Source organism: Oncorhynchus mykiss, chromosome 4, assembly GCF_057628025.1.
Source record: "Oncorhynchus mykiss isolate SJ-2025 chromosome 4, ASM5762802v1, whole genome shotgun sequence".
Lineage (NCBI taxonomy): Eukaryota > Metazoa > Chordata > Actinopteri > Salmoniformes > Salmonidae > Oncorhynchus > Oncorhynchus mykiss.
In genome coordinates, this window is record NC_143025.1 from 11200743 (window position 1) to 11225862 (window position 25120).

The 25120-nt window shown below is 41.8% G+C and overlaps 1 protein-coding gene across 1 annotated transcript; it reads left to right on the forward strand.

Annotated features, from left to right (window-relative positions):
* The first annotated feature begins 6384 nt into the window (after window positions 1-6384).
* Window positions 6385-16813, forward strand: LOC110521280 (ras-related and estrogen-regulated growth inhibitor-like protein A). The gene is made up of 5 exons (XM_021598736.3): window positions 6385-6983; window positions 11118-11174; window positions 14358-14431; window positions 15459-15607; window positions 16258-16813. Exons 1-5 carry the CDS (start codon window positions 6932-6934, stop codon window positions 16541-16543), a joined length of 618 nt encoding a protein of 205 aa, XP_021454411.1. The 5' UTR covers window positions 6385-6931; the 3' UTR covers window positions 16544-16813.
* Window positions 16814-25120: the final 8307 nt, after the last annotated feature.

The following is a 25120-nucleotide window of genomic DNA, read 5'->3' on the forward strand; positions in this document are numbered from 1 at the left end:
CTTTCCACAAATGGTCTGGTACGTATTGCTTGATATGAGCAAGTTAACACAAATGCATTCATCCACGATAAGTTAATGGCTACTGCCTGGCCAGTGATCTAGCTAGCTACATTTCAGAAATTAGCTATCCTCTTAAATGCAGTGGTCAGTGGATAAAATAAGTCAAAGAGTTGAAAATATTTGTCTAAAAATAATTAGTTGCCAGCTATTGTTGGTTATCATGTCTAACCAGTTGGCTCCTGAAGCCTATCTATGTCCCCATGAGCTCCCGAGTCTAGCTAATGTTAGCTAGCTAGCATTTCTGACTCAAATACTGTAGCTAGCAAGCCCTCATCGACAACAATTTTATTGGGGAGCAGGAATGTCAGATTCGTATTTAAATTTTATGTTAACTGTCATTGAATTTGGTGGTTAATACTGGTTTCAGACCCTTGAGAAATTGTCCACCATTTTTTGTGTTTTGGTAAGCAGAGTGACGTCGCGCACTCAAAAAGGCTCAAGCCAATTACCCGACGGGTTCTATGTCGAGACTCTTGAATATTCTTTATGAATAGGCGTCCTGCGTGCTCTGGGCATTGCTGCCTCAAATGAACAAAATTAGTCAAAAGAGTCAATAAAAGAGCCTTTACTTCCCATCACTAGTTGTAATATGTCATATTCTTCCATTTATATTTTTCCTATTCTGATCTCGTTGTTCCTGATAGGATGTTACTTCATTGGGGGCAGGAGTATTGAATGAAGCCAATGACTGTTTCCTCTGTCTAGTATCAAGCCGGCTTGACACCGTAACAACGTCAGATCAGCTGGTCTGTATAGATTCTCAGTTATTTTCGTTGCAACCACGATTATTTTAGCCTGGAGCTCCATGTAATCTCCCGTTAGTAGTATATAAAAAAAATCCAGTGCTAACCTGTAGGTGTTATGATGCTGATGGTTTTCGAGACTGATGGTTTGTGGCTATCATTACAGCTCCATCTAGTTGTCGCATTGAGGATAACAGTTGTTGACAACTAGCATTTTAGCTAACCCTAACCCGTTTCCTAACCTTAACCTCAGTCTCCTAACCTGCCACATTAGTTGTCCTAACCTGCCAAGTTAGTTCTCCTAACCTGACACGTTAATTCTCCTGACCTGCTTGTAAACAAACCAACAGTGCCGAGAACCCATCAATATCAACCCACAGGTGAGCATTAAATTCTGCATCTTTGTTGCCATGCACCCACCATCTGAATGTCTTTTATGTATTTGTGTATCCATGGGCATTAACAACAAATGAAAGAAGACACATGGAAGGAGATAAGATCCCCTTTTAAAAGCCTACAGCCTTTTGGGTGATGTTAAGTAAAATGGGGAAATTGATTTTGAGATTGTATCAAGGGGATGGATAATTCTCTACACATGCACGTTCTTTACTTTTTTCCAATTCTAAAGAAGCCGAGCCACATGTGTTTTTGACCGTTGTTGGGTGAAGAGCCAACACACCTCAAGGGAGTACAACCAGCAAGCCCCATGTAATGGAGACATATTCTACTAGACCTACATGTATTGTTTACTCTACACTCAATCGCATAGACTAGAGCCAGCTGGAAGTGTGCATTGTGAACCATACACTTGCTTACCATTCACTGTAAGGGATTTCATCATTTTGGAAGCAATGCAATATGTTTAAAAACGCTTACAGATATGTCCATGACAGTTTTCCGGCTGCTAGCGTCTGGCCTAGTGGTAGCGCGGCTGACTCCGGAGTACACACACACGCCTGTGACTGGGTTACTAATCATGCCTTGGCTCCTACTCTCTGTCTCTCTCTGTACCTGTCTCTTTCTCTCTCTCTCTGTACCTGTCTCTCTCTCTCTCTCTCTGTACCTGTCTCTCTCTGTACCTGTCTCTCTCTGTACCTCTCTCTCTCTCTCTCTCTCTCTCTCTGTACCTGTCTCTCTCTGTACCTGTCTCTCTCTCTGTTACGAATGTCTAAGCAAGAAAAGGCAATGTACATGTATTTATAAAACAAAAATAAAGCACATTTTCTAATTAAGACAAAAATAAACGACTTTACTCGCTTTCCTCTCAGAAGCCTGGAATAAAACAACTCATAAAATTATCCAACATTCATTAGTAAAATATTGAGTCTATAAACAGGAATAGCAGGGTGCGTTGTTTGTTTTGGACTATGTTGAGAACAGTGGAGGCTGTTGAGGGGAGAACAGCTCATAATAATGGCCGGAACGCTTTTTTAGAATTTGTGTCTCATTCATTACAAAATGGCCAATATTTAACTGGCAGAATAATGAACATGCAAGGGAAAATACTGTGAAGGAGGTCATTTCTAATCAAGGGCTGCTTGGACTGTCTTCTCCCTAATATCTGGGCCACAGAAATCTTTAACTAAATATCATTATCCTCATAATATCCTACAGAACACCCTGACCAAGACATGGACTTGGATCAACATTACAGCACAACAAATACCAACTCAAGTTCAAATGAGGCGGAGCCAAATGAATATCTATTCAATTAGTATTTCATTCATTTGTTATTTCACTCCATGCCCAGTATTTGAACTTCGAGAGAATAAGTATTTCAAAGCCTGCCTTATACCCAAATTTGGGAATCTAACTCGGCAAGAGGAAAGAACATTATATCCATCACACCATGAGAAAAAGAGCGAAGCATGTCAAATGATGTCATTTGACCTGCAGTCTTCATTCCTGTAGTGTACTTCAGCTATCTAGGCTATATGCCCTGTCTGAAATATATTATTTTGGTTAAATTAATGCACAGTATGTATTCAGTTTCACTTAGTTTGCCTTGTGCTGTTCATACCTTTGTTCCTTTGTTATTCATATTACAACTTTATAAGGTAACTGAGCTGGATGTAAGTGGAAAATATTGCTGGTTAAGAAGACATTACAAAATAAACCTTTGATTACCCAGATTTTGTGGATTTAGGATTATAACTAATGCAATTCAAATGTATCATTGTTACATTTGCTAAATTGTCTCCTCTGAGGATATAAAACACTTGGTACCTAATGATCATTTAGTTGATCTGTAAAGTGCTTTTCAAACATTATCTACACACAATGCACTGATAGCACTCACCCCAATGATACACTATGCTCTTGCCATTTGGGGTCAGAATGCTCACCAGTACTATATGTTAGTAATGAACCTCTCCCCCACCTACAGTGCTGGAGAAGCATATTGGCTTATCCCTAATTTCACCATTGGCACTTTACCGTTCTGTCTCAGCCCCATGAGACATTCTTATGACACAGACGTTATGTAATACCAGGAAGGGCTGTGTTACCCCTTAAACCATACTGAGAGCTGGAAAGAGCCCTTTCTATGTGTATTGAGTGGGTTTATACTGCGACTTAGAGGGAGTTAGTTGGAGGGAAGGAGTGCATGAGATGATGACCTGTACACTGTACACTGTAGCTAAGTGAGTTTGATGTTTTTTTTTAGTTTGTGACATTGACTCTTGTGCAGTAGGGATATACAGCCACGTGTGGGTCCATTTGGTCAGATTAAAAGTTTTATACTGTAATGAATGGCTGAGTCTGGCAGCATGTCTTTTATTTTCACCAGTGGCGGAATATTTCTCTTCATTAAGAAGATTTCGAGATTTGAGGATGAGAGGCGACAGAAGAATGCAGTCTTATTCTCTGGTTTACTTGCTTTTTATCAACTCCACATTTTATCTCTCTATCCTCAATCTAACTGGCTGTTTTTAATCAAGGAAGATGTGAGGCAGCCCTTCTCTTTTTTTGTTTATAGGATAGAGACATAGTGGAAAGATAAGAGAATATACTGAGATGGCAATAGGGTGGATTTAAACCCATGCTGATGTGGTGTTTATGTGCTCCAGAGACAGCGGCGTAGACCGCTAGACCACCCCAGGCCACATCAGGAGCCTTTAAGTACAGGTCAGATCTGTGGCATTTTAAGTGTAAAGAGTTATGTCACTTTGAGAAGAAGTGTTCTTACACTATTTATCAGTGTTATATGTTGGAGAGGACCATTCACAGAATTGCAATTAGATTACATTTCATAAATCAATGAAATGATACACGGTATGTATAACACAGTGTATTATCAAATCTATTTATCACAAAGTGCTCAACAGCAAACTGGGCCTAAGAGGAGCCTGATGTAACAGTCTGAAAAGGCCAAACTCCTTGACATCCTCTGGATGACCGTAGAAGATCAGGCCAGACAGTGGACAGAAACTCTGTCCTCCTCTGGATGACTGTAGAAGATCAGGCCAGACAGTGGATGGAAACTCTGTCTTCCTCTGGATGAATGTAGAAACTCTGTCCTACTCTGGATGACTGTAGAATATTAGGTCAGACAGTTGTCCATGAAGGACAATTATTAAAAGGACATTCTGGGATTTGTACATACAGTTGAAGTTGGAAGTTTACATACACCTCGGCCAAATATATTTAAACTCAGTTATTCACAATTCCTGACATTTAATCCTAGTAAAAATTCCCCGTCTTAGGTCAGTTAGGATCACCACTTTATTTTAAGAATATGAAATGTCAGAATAATAGTAGAGAGAATTACATATTTCAGCTTTTATTTCTTTCATCACATTCCCAGTGGGTCAGAAGTTGACATATACTCAATTAGTATTTGGTAGCATTGCCTTTAAATTGTTTAACTTGGGTCAAACGTTTAGGTAAGCCTTCCACAAGCTTCCCACAATAAGTTGGGTAAATTTTGGTCCATTCCTCCTGACAGAGCTGGTGTAACTGAGTCAGGTTTGTAGGCCATCTTGCTCATATACGCTTTCCAGTTCTGTCCACAAATTTTCTATGGGATTGAGGTCAGGGCTTTGTGATGTCCACTCCAATTCCTTGACTTTGTTGTCCTTAAGCCATTTTGCCACAACTTTGGAAGTATGCTTGGGGTCATTGTCCATTTGGAAGACCCATTTGCGACCAAGCTTTAACTTCCCGACTGATGTCTTGAGATGTTTCTTCAATATATCCACATAATTGCCCTGCCTCGTGATGCCATCTATTTTGTGAAGTGCACCAGTCCCTCCTGCAGCAAAGCACCCCCACAACATGATGGTGCCACCCCCGTGCTTCACGGCTGGGATGGTGTACTAAGCTTGCCACCCGAAATGTTTGACCCAAGTTAAACAATTTAAAGGCACTGCTACCAAATACTAATTGAGTGTATGTAAACTTCTGACCCACAGGGAATGTGATGAAAGAAATAAAAGCTGTAATAAATCATTCTCTCTATTTTTCTGTGATTTCGCATTCTTAAAATAAAGTGGTGATCTTAATTTTTACTAGGATTAAATGTCAGGAATTGTGAATAGCTGAGTTTAAATGTATTTGGCTAAGGTGTATGTAAACTTCCGACTTCAACTGTATATGCCTCATGGTTATCCTGTCTTACCCCAACAGAAACCAAAGTATAAGCTCCATTGTAAACAGATATTGAATAGCTTAAAACAATCATTTTGATCTCATGGATGATCAGCCTTTGCATCCCATAAATCAACCTATGAATTATTGTGTGGTTACATTTATCTACCTCCATCCCTCAGCTTTTTGCCCAAAATAAATTAATGCAGTGACTCCTTTGTTGTCGTTTGAATTCCAGATTGCACCTTTAAAGATAATGAAGCAGATATTAAAGGAAACAAGTTCCGTCCTCTTTTCATCCCTAACTCATTGCAATGTGGTAGCACTTATGTCTCCTCATGTGAGGTCAGCCCCTCTGGATACAATTTGAAGTGAGATTGAATTTGAAGAGCAAATCCATATTTTAGTAAACATTTCAAAATGTTTGTGTCTTTGTGTCTGAATGGAGTACCACAGAATATGGCTGCTGAGGATCAACATGTCGTGGCTATGTTATTATTTTAGATTCTAGAATTGCTCGCATTTAACCTAACTTTAAACCAGTTAAACGGTGCTGTTTCAGTTTTCCCAAACAGTGTTATCCTAGGTGAACACAGTCACAGGGTCAGTGGCTTTATAGTCAACAGATACAATTAGATCAAATTAAATCGGATTGGAATGGGGCACGAAGGCCCTGCACAAGCAAAAATGTCTGAAATGTCTATAATATTGAATTTCTTGGCTGGTGTTAGTCTACTGTCTATGGAATTGAGGTTTAAGGATGATGGAATGGCTACACGTGCCACATTCTATGTGGTGGGAAGCTGAGGGGAGACGGATTGTTTGACATCTCATCCAAAACAGCTCAGTTCGATGTCAGAGTATGATCGATGTTTTGATACAGAGTTTTGATGTCATACAGTATTAAACCTGGACTTTCCCACTAGCATGGCCACTAGCAACTCACCACCAGAACTTCTTCAATGTGTGCACTGTGGATTGTATGTAAATTAATGTATTCATCTGTATGCACCATGAAGTACAACTAAATACATTACAGCATATGAACAGTAATGCTATAGGTGAATAAGGGGGAGGGAGCTGAACTTCAAAACAATGAAACCGTGTAGAGAACATTCACCCAATGGGAAAAGGCAAACATCACATGGTGAAAAGAGGCATAGAATACTGTACAGACGGAGATGAAAGCATAAAGAGCGGATAGAAAATATTTACTTCAGTGACTTTGAAGTAACCTCCACCTTAGTGGGAGAAAAGACGGAGAGGAGAGAAAGAAACAGACAGAGGATATAAAAAGGCAGACAAAAGGAGAGAGATAGGAATTAAGAGTGGGAAAGAGATAGTGGAGAGTGAGAGAAAAAGAGGGATGTGCGTCTCGTGAGAGGGAAGCATTTGTGAAACCACTCTTTGAAGGGGCAGTCCACACTCTGTTGCTCTCAAGACCAAAAGGTATGTTAGTGTGCTAAAGCTAACCATCTAACACCATAGCACAGCACAGGACTGGACCAGAGTGAGATCAGAGGAGAGAAATCAAGAGCGACATGAACGACATCAAACTGGCCCTGCTGGGCAGTGAGGGAGCTGGGAAATCAGGTGAGAGATCCACCGGGGAGCAGAGAAATCTCTAGGTCAGATAGAGCCCCTGTGCCTGGAGGGAGGGGAATATATGGTAGTCAATATGCAGGGGGGGGGTCTGTAATCTAATCGATCTTCTAAAGAGAAACAAGTTCAAGATCAAAGTCATACAAGTACACACCTGTATGTATGTGGGAGCATGTAAATAATGGTTTCATCATACAGAATTTGGAGGACTACACAGCATTTCATCACGTGGCTCCAAATTGACTTCGATATGATGGTTATTATGGTTATAACTCTATTTCTTGAACTGCATTTGTATTTCTATTTATTATGGATCCCCATTAGCTGCTGCTTTCTGAGGTCCAGCAAAATTAAGGCAGTTTATATCATTTTAAAACATTACAATACTTTCACACATTTCATAACACACTGTGTCCACCAATAATTGTTGGTTAAGGGCTTTAAGTAAGCATTTCACGGTAAGGTTGTTGTATTCGCTGCATGTGACAAATATATATATTTTTTTGATTATATCAATATTTGCACATGAAGCCCTTTTCACCGCCTTTTCCCTCAGAATTTATTTTACTGACACAAAAGATCCCACCATGTCGAATGAACAAATTATCGGTCGACATTTATGCAGATACACCGAAACTTCCTGTTTCCATCACAGCTCTTATTTATTTTATACAATATGACTTTACACACATTAAACCTGTGGAAGGAAACGTGGTTACTGTGGTGGTATCCTAAAAGGCACATTTGTACCATAATCATTATCATATTTATGTTTAAATATCTGTGATTTTGCATTGATTCCTTCATGTTATGCTACATAAACATAAATAACATTCATTTTTCTAAACTAATCAATACAGTTGTTGTTTTTGCACCCGTTACTGAAATGGTTGTTCCAGTTTAAATGGCGTAGTTAGTTTCGTCACATTGTCTCTGAACCTGGAAGTCAGTGAATGAAGGTTGCTGGTAAATAATAATTCCACCTGTTGGATAGTCCAACTCTGGCTGGATTCCAAAAGGAATTACTTATCCCTTTGCAAGCTAGCATTGTGTGAATTGCAGGTAGGTTTGCACAATTCTGGAAACTTTTCCATGGTTGGAACTGGGATGGAATAAGCAGGTAATGTGAAAAATTACTGCAATCTGATGTGGCATGTAAACCATGAGTTTCAGCCTACTGTATTAGGGTAAGGACAGACCCTCAAAATAATGCCTTATGAGATGTATTTTATTGTTATAATTACTTAAATTTGAATGACAAAATTCACCTAGATCCTCGCTCGGTGAAGGCCACAGGGCTAAAAATGTCTCTGTCATTATCAAATACAGTAATGGGTGGTAACTCTACAATTCACTCTAAAAGGCAAGGCACACTGGGAAATTATTTTGGAGGCATGGCTTAATGGGGGCATGGCTTTCCGTTAGTTGTTTTTGGCCACCCGTGAGTGAAAGTGTTGTGCCAGTTTAAGTAGTCTATGGTAGAGGTAAACATTTTTGTCACTTACAAAGAAAAAATTGCTTTTTATTGTGGTTCTACCCTACAAAGGCTAAATGTACATTTTCTAAATGCATACCTGTGGACTACATGTAAGAAAGGTACTATCTGAGGCATGAACAAGGGTACAATCATGTTCCTATAACGGAAGGCACAAAAGATGACCTTACAGGGTACCACCCCAGTGACAAGTGTCTGTAGCTCTTTAAGAACAAATTGTATCCTTTATTTCTGAGAGTGTATGTGGGCGCATGTAAATAGTTGTTTAATCTCACTGTTTGTCATAATTTATCCCACAATGTGATAATATATGGGAGTCCCATTCAGATATGGAGGGGAGTGTGGTCTGAGAAAACAAATCCGTTATGAGGGGTCAATCAGTGTAACTCTTCAATATGAGTATTTAGTCACATATAGTACTGGATATGCAGAATGACCCTTGATCAAATATATGGCTGTACACATGAATGGAAAAGCATCACGTAATATCTCCAGATATTAATGTAATAAATAAATCCCCAGATATGAATGTAATAAATATATCCCCAGATATGAATGTAATAAATAAATCCCCAGATATGAATGTAATAAATAAATCCCCAGATATGAATGTAATAAATATATCCCCAGATATGAATGTAATAAATATATCCCCAGATATGAATGTAATAAATATATCCCCAGATATGAATGTAATAAATATATCCCCAGATATGAATGTAATAAATATATCCCCAGATATGAATGTAATAAATATATCCCCAGATATGAATGTAATAAATAAATCCCCAGATATGAATGTAATAAATATATCCCCAGATATGAATGTAATAAATATATCCCCAGATATGAATGTAATAAATATATCCCCAGATATGAATGTAATAAATATATCCCCAGATATGAATGTAATAAATAAATCCCCAGATATGAATGTAATAAATATATCTCCAGATATGGATGTAATAAATATATCCCCAGATATGAATGTAATAAATATATCCCCAGATATGAATGTAATAAATATATCCACAGATATGAATGTAATAAATATATCCCCAGATATGAATGTAATAAATATATCCCCAGATATGAATTTAATAAATATATCCACAGATATGAATGTAATAAATATATCCACAGATATGAATGTAATAAATATATCCCCAGATATGAATGTAATAAATATATCCCCAGATATGAATGTAATAAATATATCTCCAGATATGAATGTAATAAATATATCCACAGATATGAATGTAATAAATAAATCCCCAGATATGAATGTAATAAATATATCCCCAGATATGAATGTAATAAATATATCCCCAGATATGAATGTAATAGGGAAATAAAATATTTCAGTGAATACTAATGAAAATGATCACAATCTTTATTATTTGCATCAGCTTCTCTGAGGGACTCGTGAGTGAAAGAAACTCCATATATTTTCCACAATAAATCAATTGAAATGACTTTGGTAGGGACAGTGACTGTGCAGTCGTTTTTCATTGTCTGGACTTGAGGGAGGCAGGGGGACTCATTAAGAGTCTTGTGGCTGCATGGCGCCCTGTCTGGTAAATATCAGTATTCAGTGAGTCACTGCAGCCTTCGGGAGCCCAGAGCCCATCAGTGCACACCGTAGCAAAACATTTTGCAATGGAAAATGTTTTTCAATGAAAACAAGTGTTTCTTATTGGACAAGTGCAGGTTAGCCCCTCCCTGTTGCAGACCATTTTCCGTTTGGTGCCTAGTGAATACGACCCTGGTATATGTGTTTAATAAAACAGCAGGGTGTACCATTGCCCCTGGCACACTGCACTGCAGAGTGGTTTCTGTGGAGATGCACCGACTGTGTTGTGAGGCTAGAAGCCCAGAGACTGCAGGGATCTGTGTGCGAGTGTGACAGTGAGTGTGAGAGAGAGGGAGTGAGAGAGACAGTGAGTGTGTGAGGGAGAGTGCTGCCATTAAGTTACTGTATATTTAACAATAAATATTTTACATTGTAGGCATGTATCGGTCTGTTTCTGTGTTTCTGCCAGTATGTGTGTGTGCTTGCGTGTGTGCATTTGTGTGTGTCTGTGTGTATGCGTGTGCATTACTATATGTGTGTGTATGAGCATGTGTGGGTGCAAGTGGACTGGAGCGCTTCAACCAGAACTCAGTAAAACTCAACCTGGGGCTTCAATTGAGTCTGACGGCTGTGACCTCATCTCTCACAGAGAGGGTAGTGTGTTCAGAATCTGGAAAGGGAGAACGAGCAGAAATAGCCAATTTTGCTTGCCAAATATGCACACATCCCTCGAGGTAAACCCATCGAGGCCAAACCTTTCATGTGTGGGGTTAGATGAAACCCCTGATTCCTCAGGCTTTTGGAACCCTCATCAAGCCTGCACCCTCACCAAGCCTGCATCCCAAATGACACCCACCTTATAAAGTGCACTACTATTGACCAGGGCCCATAGGGATCAGGTAGGGCCCATAGGGATCAGGTCAATAGTAGTGAACATACTGTAAATAGGGAGCCATTTGGGACACAACCTCAGCCTGAGGGATCATATGAAAATGCATTTTCCTCCACTGGACAAACTGTAACCTTGTTTTCTTTTTAATTGGTTGATTTCCTCCAGCTGTCCTGGTGCGGTTTCTGACCAAGCGCTTCATCGGGGAGTACGCCTCCAACACGAGTAGGTGCTCCACACAGGCCCACACATTATATCATGGCCATAGTGTTGTTCACATACTGCAAACACACAGCCCCACAGCCCCACGATATCATGGCCATAGTGTTGTTCACATACTGCAAACACACGGCCCCACAGGCCCACAGCCCCACGATATCATAGCCATAGTGTTGTTCACATACTGCAAACACACGGCCCCACAGGCCCACACATTATATCATGGCCATAGTGTTGTTCACATACTGCAAACACACGGCCCCACAGGCCCACACATTATATCATGGCCATAGTGTTGTTCACATACTGCAAACACACGGCCCCACAGGCCCACACATTATATCATGGCCATAGTGTTGTTCACATACTGCAAACACACAGCCCCACAGCCCCACGATATCATGGCCATAGTGTTGTTCACATACTGCAAACACACGGACCCCACAGGCCCACAGCCCCACGATATCATAGCCATAGTGTTGTTCACATACTGCAAACACACAGCCCCACAGCCCCACAATATCATGGCCATAGTGTTGTTCACATACTGCAAACACACGGCCCCACAGGCCCACAGGCCCACGATATCATGGCCATAGTGTTGTTCACATACTGCAAACACATGGACCCACAGGCCCACAGCCCCACGATATCATGGCCATAGTGTTGTTCACATACTGCAAACACACGGCCCCACAGGCCCACAGCCCCACAGGCCCACAGCCCCACAGGCCCACAGTCCCACAGGCCCACAGGCCCACGATATCATGGCCATAGTGTTGTTCACATACTGCAAACACACAGCCCCACAGGCCCACGATATCATGGCCATAGTGTTGTTCACATACTGCAAACACACAGCCCCACAGGCCCACAGCCCCACAGGCCCACAGCCCCACAGGCCCACAGTCCCACAGGCCCACAGGCCCACGATATCATGGCCATAGTGTTGTTCACATACTGCAAACACACAGCCCCACAGGCCCACAGTCCCACAGGCCCACAGGCCCACGATATCATGGCCATAGTGTTGTTCACATACTGCAAACACACAGTCCCACAGGCCCACAGGCCCACAGGCCCACGATATCATGGCCATAGTGTTGTTCACATACTGCAAACACACGACCCCACAGGCCCACAGCCCCACAGGCCCACAGGCCCACGATATCATGGCCATAGTGTTGTTCACATACTGCAAACACACAGTCCCACAGGCCCACAGGCCCACGATATCATGGCCATAGTGTTGTTCACATACTGCAAACACACGACCCCACAGGCCCACAGCCCCACAGGCCCACAGGCCCACGATATCATGGCCATAGTGTTGTTCACATACTGCATCAGTGGAGCAAAGTATCACAGACACACTACCATTCAAAAGTTTGGGGTCACTTAGAAATGTCCTTGTTTTCCATTAAAACATAGATGAAATTAGTTGCAAAATGAATAAGAAATATAGTCAAGATGTTGACAAGGTTATAAATAATGATTTTTAATTGAAATAATAATTGTGTCCTTCAAACTTTGCTTCGTCAAAGAATCCTCCATTTGCAGCAATTACAGCCTTGCAGACCTTTGGCATTCTAGTTGTCAATTTGTTGAGGTAATCTGAAGAGATTTCACCCCATGCTTCCTGAAGCACCTCCCACAAGTTGGATTGGGTTGATGGGCCCTTCTTATGTACCATACGGTCAAGCTGCTCCCACAACAGCTCAATAGGGTTGAGATCCGGTGACTATGCTGGCCACTCCATTATAGACAGAATACCAGCTGACTGCTTATTCACTAAATAGTTATTGCGTAGTTTGGAGCTGCACTTTGGGTCATTGTCCTGTTGTAGGAGGAAATTGGCTCCAATTAAGCGCCGTCCACAGGGTATGTCACGGCATTGCAAAATGGAGTGATGGTCTTCCTTCTTCAAGATGCATTTTACTCTGTACAAATCTCCCACTTTACCACCACAAAAACACCCTCAGACCAACACATTGCCTCCACCATGCTTGACAGATGGTGTCAAGCACTCCTCCAGCATCTTTTCATTTTTTATGCGTCTCATGAATGTTCTTCTTTGTAATCCGAACACCTCAAACTTAGATTTGTCTGTCCATAACACTTTTCTCCAATCTTCCTGTGTCCAGTGTCTGTGTTCTTTTGCCCATCTTAATCTTTTATTTTTATTGGCCAGTCTGAGATATGTATTTTTCTTTGCAACTCTGCCTAGAAGGCCAGCATCCCGGAGTTGCCTCTTCACTGTTAATGTTGAGACTGGTGTTTTGCGGGTACTATTTAAGGAAGCTGCCAGTTAAGGACTTGCGAAGCGTGTGTTTCTCAATCTAGACACTCTATTGTACTTGTCCTCTTGCTCAGTTGTGCACCGGGGCCTCCTACTCCTCTTTCTATTCTGGTTAGATTTAGTTTGTGCTGTTCTGTGAAGGGGGTAGTACACAGCGTTGCACGAGATCTTCAGTTTATTGGCAATTTCTCGCATGGAATAGCCTTCATTTCTCAGAACAAGAACAGACTGACGAGTTTCAGAAGAAAGTTCTTTGTTTCTGGCCATTTTGAGCCTGTAATCGAACCCACAAATGCTGATGCTCCAGATACTCAACTAGTCTAAAGAAGGCCCGTTTTATTTATTCTTTAATCAGAACAACAGTTTTCAGCTGTGCTAACATAATTGCAAAAGGGTTTTCTAATGATCAATTAGCCTTTTAAAATGATACATTTGGATTAGATAACACAACGTGCCATTGGAACACAGGAGTGATGGTTGCTGATAATGGGCCTCTGTACGCCTATGTAGATATTCCATGAAATATGACCATTGTAGCTGGAAATGGCAGATTTACAACATTAACAATGTCTACACTGTATTTCTGATCAATTTGATGTTATTTTAATGGACCAAAAATATGCTTTTCTTTCAAAAACAAGGACATTTCTAAGTGGCCCCAAACTTTTGAACGGTAGTGTATGTGCAGTGGTATCTCAACACCAATAAATGTTTATCAAATGTTATTATCCATTTGCCTAATTATGGTGTAGAAATTACACCTGTGCTTCTTGTTCTTAAAGCAATCACTGCACATCAATGTAACTCATGCAAACACGTTTATGTACCCTGTACGGGTAAATAGGGCTAGTTTACTCACACGTTTCTAATGGATACCTTCTCTGTTCTAGATTCCCTGTATCGTAAAAGACTATCCATTGACGGTAGACAGCTGAACCTGGAGGTGTTTGACCCTTGCTCTCAGGTACAACAGAAAATCTCCAAACAGCAGTATTTTAACAAAACAAAAAAAAAACTGTCATAGCGTTTAGGTAACGTTATTGTAACATTGTTGAAACATTGTGCATCAATGGTAGACAGCTGAACCTGGAGGTGTTGGACCCTTGCTCTGAAGTACAACAGAATACAACATAGGCCAAATCTTCCTAAACAACACCTGTCACAACATTGGGGTAGCATTGTACTGCACTCCCGTAACCTGGTTTTCCCCTTGCACAAACCCCAGGAGCAGTCTAATGTTTACTTTCCGCAGGCACATGGACGATCCATACCTTAGAGTTTTAAATCCGATGGGATTTACGAGTGTATCCCAAGGCAGTGAGTGCCAATGAGTCTGCCTTTGAAGAAAGAGAGCCATACAAGCTGTTCTGTGCATAGCCAACCAGGCCAGAGACCCCAGAGGGTTTTTACTACAAAGTTCTGCTTTATTGGAACACCCTGAGGTTGAGGCCCAGAGGGGGAAGGCCAATCTATTGTACTTTTCTGCTAAAGCTCACTGTAAGCCAAGACCTAAGAGGAATGCTAGAGTGGCTTTAGATGCATTGTCCCATGGCTCGATCTTTAAGACCTCCACCCTCATAAAGAAAAGACACGTCATTAAAGAGAGAAACAGAGAGAGGTTGGTGTGAGCCTGGATGTTCACTGCTCTGCAGCACCTGTAACCAAGGGGTACGGCGTGTGAAAGAACTACTTGTCTTTTGCCATATACACCACGGTCTCTGTTTTGATACAGGACTGATTTGATCTTATTTAACCTAAAAATGATTAATGCGGAGATTGTATGATGCATAGAATGAATCTTGAGAGAAAATGTCAGTATGATTTTTGAGAATTTAAAAAGAACAGATCATAATCATGTTCATAAACAAAAATGTATGTTTTTTATTAGATCAGATAGTCCCTACCTTGTTTCAGTCCGTTCTCTTCTGTTTTGTGTCTAAAGAACACGTCTCAGTGTTGAGCTGCCTAACTGTGGCAGTGTTGTTTGACAGGGAACTGAGGCTAGGTGTATAGTGGAGGAGCCGGTGGACTGGGCTGATGGTTTTGTGGTGGTGTACAACATCAGCGACCGAACATCCTTCATCAATGCCGAAAACATTCTGCAGCAGATCAGAGAGACACGTATTGAGAACTGCAAAGGGTGAGAGCTCCTCTGAACAGGGAATTACATTTTTGGGAGGCTTGGTGAGAGGCAAAACCATTTGTAAGTCCATGTAGTACCTCTGTTTCTCTTAAAAAAAGAGTGGAAATCACACTCTTTTCCTATTTTTTTGTTCTTTGTTGGACAGCGCAATGAGATGGGGAGACAGACTGGGTGAATGGCAGAGTTATAAGTCTCAGGGTGCGTTTTGTAACCCATGCCCAGAGGGGCAAGGCATGCATCTTCTCTATAAGCCAAACAGACTGAGCAAGGGCATGAATCTGGGCCACCCATATACATCAAACTGTCATAGACAAAAACATCTCAGTAATTAGTGGGAATGGGCTTAATTTGGATAGAGCAGCATATCTCAGGAGCTCAGTGGTTTGTAATGGCAGGATTTCCAGACCTACAGTAAAAGGCTTGCTTGTTTTAGTCCCGCCTACTAATAAAACTAGCCTAAAAACATTAAGAAACCATGTGTGGCTTGAAGTCAGTTAGTCGTTGTCATACGCTTTAACTTTTCCCTCATATGAGATGCTAATGCCCTATCTTCTGATACCTGCTTTGATACCTAGTCAAACTAGAAGCACACCTCGATTCTCCAAATGAAAATACACTGACTCTCAGTCTCTGCTTCACTCTGCCAGGGAGGTGGAGGTGCCAGTCTGTCTTGTGGGCAACAAGCAGGACCTGTGCCACGCCCGGCAGGTTTGTGAGGAGGAGGGCCGCTCGCTGGCGCAGGAGAACCGCTGCCTTTTCCAGGAGGTGTCGGCGGCCGAGAGCTACCAGGAGATCTCCAACCTCTTCACCCAGCTCATCAGAGAAGTGATGGAGCACCTCAAGTACCGCGCCGACCGACGCTGCTACAGCAGCTCCAAGTCCATGGCCAAGCTCATCAACAACATGTTTGGCAAGAGGAGGAAGTCCGTGTGATATCCCCAGAAAGACGGGCTGGGATTGGCTGAGAGAGACAGAATGGCCTACCTAGGACTACAGTTGGACTCCGATAGTAAGGATAATGGTGAAGAGGATTCCCCCATAAACCCCCCTTTAAAGGCTCAGGGTAGCGGTTTTGATCTTTGATCTCCATAGCTTCTTCATACTGTATCAAATCATTTCCGGGTAACAATAAATTACTTACTTTAATTGTTTTCGGTTACAATTGTCCTCCAAAAATAATAAAATGCTTTTTGCTAACCACAATTTTTCAAGAAATGTCTTCCAGACTGTCTGGGCTTGGTCTTATGCCGCGTTCACATGCTTGTGGGAACTAGGAAACTCTGAAATTCCTGACTTGCTAACTGATTGTAGTTACACATGTGCCGTGTTCAACCAGTTAGCAAGTCTGACATTTGAGTTTCTTAGTTTCGACTAGCACGTGACGCGGTATTAAATGCCTGGTGGGGAATGGGACAAGTTACCAAGTTAGCAGGGGAAGGGGGAGAATAACCACAGCCCAGTTGAAATGGCAGGGATTTGTAAGCTTAACACAAGTTCATAATGGCAGAGAGGTTTGAACATATCTGTTATTGGTCTATTAAAATCAGTTGGGGGCAAAAAGATCATGCATAACCTGCTGACACAAAGGTCCTGTTGATCATATTTTCAACCATCAACTACTGAGAAGTGACGCTGATTAAAACGTTTATACATTTACTGTGTTGGCTTCATCGGCTATTTTGTCAGTGTTTTTTTCCCCCAGGGTGGATGTAACCATAGAGATGAGTCCTTTAACTAACTGGGCTCCCGAGTGGCGCAGCGGTCTAGGGCACTGCATCTCAGGCATCACTACAGAACCTGGTTTGATTCCAGGCTGTATCACAACCGGCTGTGATTGGGAGTCCCATAGGGTGGCGCACAATTGGCCCAGCACCGCCCGGGTTAGGGCGTAGGCCTTCATTGTAAATAAGATTTTGTTCTTAATGGACTTGCCAAGTTAAATAAAAATCTTTATCTGTGCCATTATAGCGTCTGTGACAGCCTCAATGGAGCTGTCCATACTATCTCCATTTTGAAGTAGTCCATTTTCTTCATGATTGGCTGATCCCTCCAGGACATGACTCCCACCCACTGAGGCATAATAGGACTGTGTCCAAGATGTTCGACCGTATTTTTCAAGGTAAACTACTCACGTTCACATACGATGATTCATGGACCGTCTATATCCGGATTGCAGAAGGTTTGTACAGACCAACATCACATGCACACTAGCACTCAGTGCGCACAGGGAGCAGGGCGAGCAATGACAATATCATCAAATCCTCCAAAAACATGGCAGACATTGGATGTTGAGAATGGCGGTGGAATGTACTGCGGACGTTTTACGGGATCCTAACCAATTCTTCTATTCGGTTTGTTTTTTTGCACTGATCTTAACCTGTTTTGCACATTATGTTCCCACCATCATGTCTTAAGACTAAAAAGAGTTCTGGACATCAGAACAGCGATCAGTAACCTCTATTTGGATGAAGATCTCTACTTCAATGAGTGGACGGCACAGGACATACTGTACTGCTCACCCCGGACCAGGCCCTAATCCCTGACACTCGGAAGAGAAAGAGATGGCAATACAGAGGCCGACATGTGGGTACCCTGATGAAACTACAGAGGCATGTAAATAATCCACCTCTACCCTCTGTGCTATTGGTAAATGTACAGTCACTGGAGAACAAACTGGAATAATATCCTATGTTTCCCAGAAACTTGGCTGAACAAGGACATGGATGATATTCTAACGGTTTTTCTATGCGTTGGCAGGACAGAATGGCAGTGTCTGGTAAGCTCAAGAGTGGTGATGTGTGTCTCTTTGTTAACAACAGCTGGTGCGCAATCTCTAATATTAAGGAAGTCTCAAAGGTTCGGCTCGCTTGATTTAGAATACCTCATAAGCTGTAGACCATAACATTTATCAAGAGAGTTCATATCCATATTTTTCATAGCTATTTACTTACTACCACAAACCGATGCTGGCACTAAGACTGCACTCAACGAGCTGTATAGGGCCATAAGGAAACTACACACCCAGATGCGGCACTCCTAGTGGCCGGTGATTTTAATGCAGGAACATTGAAATTTGTCTACTTGATTTCTACCAGCATGTCACCTGTGCAACTAGAGGCTAAAAAAAACTCTAGATCACCTTTACTCCACACACAGAATACATACAAAGCCGTCCCTCGCCCGCCATTTGGCAAATCTGACCATAACTAGCAAAAACTCAAGCAAAAAGTACCAGTGACGTGCTCAATATGGAAGTGGTCTGATGAAGCGGATGCTAAGCTACAGGGGAGTTTTGCTAGCACAGACAGGAATATGTTCTGGGACACATCCGATGGCATTGAGGACTTTACCACATCAGTTACCGGCTTCATTAATAAGTGCATCGATGACGTTGTCCCCACAGTGACAGTACAGATCACAAACAGAAGCCATGGATTACAGGTAACATCCGCACTGAGCTAAAGGCTAGAGCTGCCGCTTTCAAGGAGTGGGTCACTAACCCGGACGCTTATAAGAAATGCCTTCCAATGATCCATCAAACAGGCAAAGCACCAATACAGGACTAAGATCAAATCCTACTACACCGGCTCTAACGCTTGTCAGATGTGGCTTGCAAACTATCACGGATTACAAAGAGAAACACAGCCGTGAGCTGCCCAGTGGCGCAAGCCTAGCAGACTAGTTAAATGCCTTCTATGCTCGCTTCGAGGCAAGCTACACTGAACCATGCATGAGATCACCAGCTGTTCTGGACGACTGTGGGATCACGCTCTACGTAGCTGATGTGAGTAAGACCTTAAAACAGGTCAACATTCACAAGGCTGCAGGGCCAGACGGATTACCAGGATGTGTACTCAGAACATGCGCCGACTAGCTGGCAAGTGTCTTCACTGACATTTTCAACCTCTCCCTGAATCAGTATGTAATATCTATGTTTCAAGCAGACCACCATAGAATGCCAAGGTAACCTGTCTAAATTACTATTTACCTGTAACACTCACATCTGTAGCCATGAAGTGCTTTGAAAAGCTGGTCATGGCTCACATCAACACCATCATTCCAGACACCCTGGACCCACTCCAATTCGCATACCGCCCCAACAGATCCACACTGCCCTTTCTCACCTGGACAAGAGAAACACCTATGTGAGAATGCTGTTCACTGACTACAGCTCAGCATTCAACATCATAGTGCCCTCCAAGCTCATCACTAAGCTAAGGACCCTGTAACTGAACACCTCCATCTAAAACTTAATTCTGAACTTCCTGACAGGATTCCACCAGGTGGTGAGGATAGACAACACATCCGCCACACGGACCCTCAACACGGGGGCCCCTCAGGGGTGCGTGCTTAGTCCCCTCCTGTACTCCATGTTCATCCATGACCGTGTGGCCGCGCACAACTCCAACACTGTCATTAAGTTTGCGATGACACGACAGTGGTAGGCCTGATCACTGACGAAGAGACAGCCTATAGGGAGGAGGTCAGAGACCTCTGTACCAGGCGGTGTCAGAGGAAAAAAGTGCTGTAATTTCTATCATTTGAAACTGCTGGAGTACAGAGCCAAAACAACAAAACGTTTGTCCCTATCGCAATACTTTGAGCCCACTGTAGCCAGGTTCTTGTTACTCATTGTGTATCTATTATTAAGTACTTTACTTTTCTCTGCATTGTTGGGAATGGCCAGTAATTAAGCACTTTACTGTTAGTCCACACCTTAGTTGTTTACGAAGCATGTGACAAATACAATTTGATTAATATAAAAATGTTAATGTCTTCGGCTGTGAGTGATGAAAGAAAAAGGGGTCCTCAGGGACAACTATTTGATTAATTAAATGGGTGTTTTGTGCACAAAGGTGATGACGGAAGTGTCTTATTACACATTTGCAAATCTAACTTCTCTATGTGGCCTTGTATGGAAATGGTATTTTTGGGCCTGGCATCGGCCTTGGTCCCACCCTGTTGACTTCATTAAAATGGTGGAGACCCTCAATGGCGCTGCCCATGCTAATACGGCCTGTTGTCAACTAGCGGCCTCTATCGTTCTCTATGGATACAACTGACCAAAAATCTAGCTGTCGGTGTCTAAAGCTGAAGTATACTGCTAGGACTCTATTGTAGATATGAGCGGAGCTTGGATACGTTTTGTACGTTGCTTTTTGTATGTTACAATGCACAGTTCTACCACTGAGCTGGTATATTCAAAGGCCCAACCAGTGTTGTACAAATGGCTATATATATATATATATATATATATATATATATATAGAAGTAACTTACAGATCTATATTAATCAAAATAACTTTTATTACATTTCTGTGAGAATAAGCGGGTAAAATAATCTGTTTACTTCGTTATTTAAGTCAAAAGCAAGTGATCATTTAATCTCATACGTCTTCATTTTAGATTAAACAAAATGAATAAACACAATATGTCAATATGAGAAGTGGATACAGCTCTTTTCTCAGAGGAATGGTTCATTACTTTTATAACGGCATGTTCAAAACATTTCAGGCCTTATTGCCATGTCTCTTGTTTTTATTTTATACAATTCTATAATGAAGAACACAACGGGTTAAAGTGATGTTAGCTGGCTATTCATATGTTGACTTGTACTACATTTCTGTTTTATTACTACAATTTCCCTTTATAAATACTTTACAAACTAAATTATACTGCAGAGACAACTAAAGTTAAACCTTAATAATGTAATCATTTTAAAGTGTATAGTTTCCCTTTTAATGAGGATCTCTTCATAACCTCTGAACTAAAAGCCTTCATGTGAGCTTTTTAAAACAGATTTTGTTCCCATGGCTAATTCCTAAGAATAGAAAGTTAACAGGGCAGGTGAGAAAAAGGTTACGTTTCATAACACTGTATTTTGAGGATAAAAAAAAAACGATGAAATGTTCCCTCACTTTAACCCACTAGATGGCATCAGACAGTAATGTAGTAAGTGGGGCCTGCACTGTAGGAATAAAGTGAAGTTGCACCTAGACACTGATCTTGAGGCAGTTATGTACTCAAGAAGATTTGAGGCTGTAATCGCTGCAACAAAGTACTGAGTAAAGGGTCTGAATACTTATGTAAATGTGATACATTTGCTAAAATTGATAAAAACCTGTTTTTGCTTTGTCATTATGGGGTATTGTGGGTAGATTGATGAGGGAAATAAATATTTAAATACAGTTTAGAATATGGCTGTAGAGTAACAATACTTTCAGGATGCACTGTAAATGAGAAAGACAGAGAACAGTACAGAGCAAGAGAATGCTCTCTCATCGCTGTAAATGAAAAAGAACCTCTCAAGGCCAAATCAAACACATAGACCCGAAGTCAGAGAGACAGTCAGAACAAGTTATGTCCCTAATTATCTCAAGTAATTACAGTGGATGGATTTTTAGAGGTCCAATTAGCCTCGATTTCCAGGCTGCTATGGTCAAATCAATAACCAATCACATGGACAGTGGCCTTCACACCATAGGACTCAGAAAACCTCCAAAAGTACTGTAGTCGGTGGCTCCTGAAAACGGCTCAATTTGGACTCCAATCACACAGTAGCCTTATCAAGCCTCACAGACAAGACATTCGCTGGGTTTAAATGCAAACCGCTTTATATAACGCAGTGCTTCATACCAAGGGTTCCCAAACCTTCACTCAAACCTGTGTTGGCTCTAAGATAATTTACCAGTTTAACTATGGCTGTCTCTGTGCTGTGGTGGGCCTGAAAACAAGATTGTCATTTTTCAAAAATACAGTTGGCACTTAATTATTTTATTTTTTTAGCTGTTTAAAAATCAATTCCCCATAATTTTGCTTAAGAATGGAAGGTTGGAGATTGCCTGAAAATGGTTATGATCTGAAGAATTTAGATCACTTTTCTTCAGAAGGGGTTTCACCATAGAAGTTGTTAGTGCAGTGGGGTAAGTGCCTGTGATCAGGGAGTGATTAACAATAACTTGCACTTCTTCAGATATTTAACTAAAAACTCTCTTGAAGAAGGTGGTTGGGATAGGATCGAGAAGGCAGGTAAAGGCTTAAATTGTGACATCTCTTTCCTGATGAGCATGTCTGTCAACCAGGGAAAATAAATCCATAGTGACTTTGCATGGTAGCCTAGAGCACAAACTTCTCATCAGGTCTTGCTTGACTGATACCCATGTGCTATGGCATCAATGGTTGCCCCATAATTTGCTATTAAAGTTAAGTCAACTATAATCACCACAAGAGGAAGGCAGAATAGGTGACGGAGTACTGTTCATACACTCAAAATCTGTAGCAACTTCAGAGGTCATTTCAGGCTCCTGAGTGGCGAAGCGGTCTACTGCATCTCAGTGCAAGAAGCGTCACTACAGTCCATGGTTCGAATCCAGGCTGTATCACATCCGGCTGTGATTGGGAGTCACATAGGGCGGCGCACAATTGGCCCATGTCGTCCAGGTTTGGCCAAGGTAGGCCATCATTGTAAATAAGAATTTGTTCTTAATTGACTTGCCTAGTTTTTTAACAAGTCAAATAAAATGAAAATATAGCATTTCTTAATAATGTTTTCAGTTATCACCTGTAACAATGTAGTAAAAAAAATACACAGTGGTGATCAGATAAAGCAACATCAATAGAATGTCCCTTGGTAATAAATCAGGTCCAGAGTATGGCTGCAATTATGGGTGGGCCCAGTAACGTTGGCTAAAGTCCATAGAGCTCAAACGAATCATGAATTCAAATGGCCTTGGAGTCAGTCTCTTTGTCAACATGAATATTCAAATCCCAACACAATGATTTTATCATAGTTCAGAGAAATCAGTAAAGAAAGTGGGGCAGTGCTATACACCTATACAGGCCAGCACTGGTGGCTGACATTTAAACAGTATAGCATGATGCGCAAAAGACCCAAAGTCCCCAAATGAAATGTCCTTACAGCTGAGAGCATTACTAAAAATAGTGGCTGCCCCCCTACCCTTTTCTGATAGAGTATGGAAAGCTGTAGTCTAGGGTGGGGTGGGGGGTGCTTTAATAAGAGTGGCACTACAGTCTGAACACATCCACGTTTCAGTGAGAAACTTCCATGTTTCAGTGAGAAACATGCAATCAACTTTGCCCTCAGTAATGAGGTCATTCACGAGAATGAGCAATCACTAGTAAAACCTAACATTTAAACATGCCGTATTCAATGAGTGTGGGCCACTCTTCCCCTGGGGCATCTGCCTAGAGGTAACCAATGGAATATCAACCAAATTATTAACGTTACAACCACCTTTTCTGACAGTCTCCAATCGTTCAGAATGGTAGGACAACAGTTTGTATAAACTCACTAGAAGGTGGAGTTAAAGGAAAATAAATGAGGTTACTCACAATAACCATAGTGCCAGTTCTACAGGAGTTGATATGGTTTCCAAGTCCAGATGCTGTCTGTCAGTCTCTTAAACAGTTTGCGATGTTGCTGGAACTAATCCTGGAACCCCTGCGGTTAGGGTGAATCCCATCTCTTAAAAAAAGTGCTGGTTGCTCCTACAGCAAACCAAAGTGGTCACAAAACATTGTTGTCGTTGCAAAGATTCTTCAGGTATTCATTTAGGGCAAAGAGTCGGCTGGAACATTCCGAAATCCTTCGGTAGCGTGGGAGGGGCCAGAGATAATTATATTTCCTGTCCTAGCGAGGGTCTTACCTTCTTTTTGTAGTCCTCCCTCAGATCTCCTAAAAAAAAGGTTGATAAAACCTACGTGAGTGACGATGTTGTCAATATTGGAGTAGTTTGCCAGAATCGTGCGCAGAAGAGAGGTGACGTCATGGAAATGGGCTCCTGGGTGACAGTGGACCTTGGTCCACAAATCCATAGGCAGGCCAAAATCTCTCACCATCGTGCTGCCCACAATGATGATGGTAGTGATGGAATCCGATGGGGAAACGACCTGCTGAACTGTGGTGGCTGTGGAGGCGGGTGCCACTGGGCGGCCGCCAGCTGTTGGTATACACCCAGGATCCGTGTTGACTCCCAGGGCTGGTAGGGCCGTCTCAAGCTTGGCAAACTGGTTCGATAGCTGGACCATGGTAAATGCTGTGCATGTCGGTTGAAACATAAAATGCTTTTTGAAAGTGTGGAACAGTGCACTGCTCTATAAACGCAACTTGCACTGAATCCTGGCCACCCTCTGCCTTCAGTGCAGACACAGAGCAGGTAGTCAACATGCATGTTAAAAGTATTCCAAATGGCCGGAGGTTAGAAAGAAGGTCTCATGTACACAGCATTTCCTCTTGGCACCGTGCCCTAGTGGGGTTATTAGCCACTTACTGAAAACATCGAAGCATCATTCGGTTGTTGCCCCACTCTGCTTGTCCAAGTCATCTGACATCCTTGAAACGTGATGAAATTAATCTTATAACTGAGTTGCAGCACAGATGGCAATTGAGGCAAACCAGGTGACGCTAGGCTCACACAGATTCGGCCGCCACCACCGTTTCAGAGTGAGGGCCTGCCAGGCAGAACAGAGATAGCAAGCAAATTTCCATTG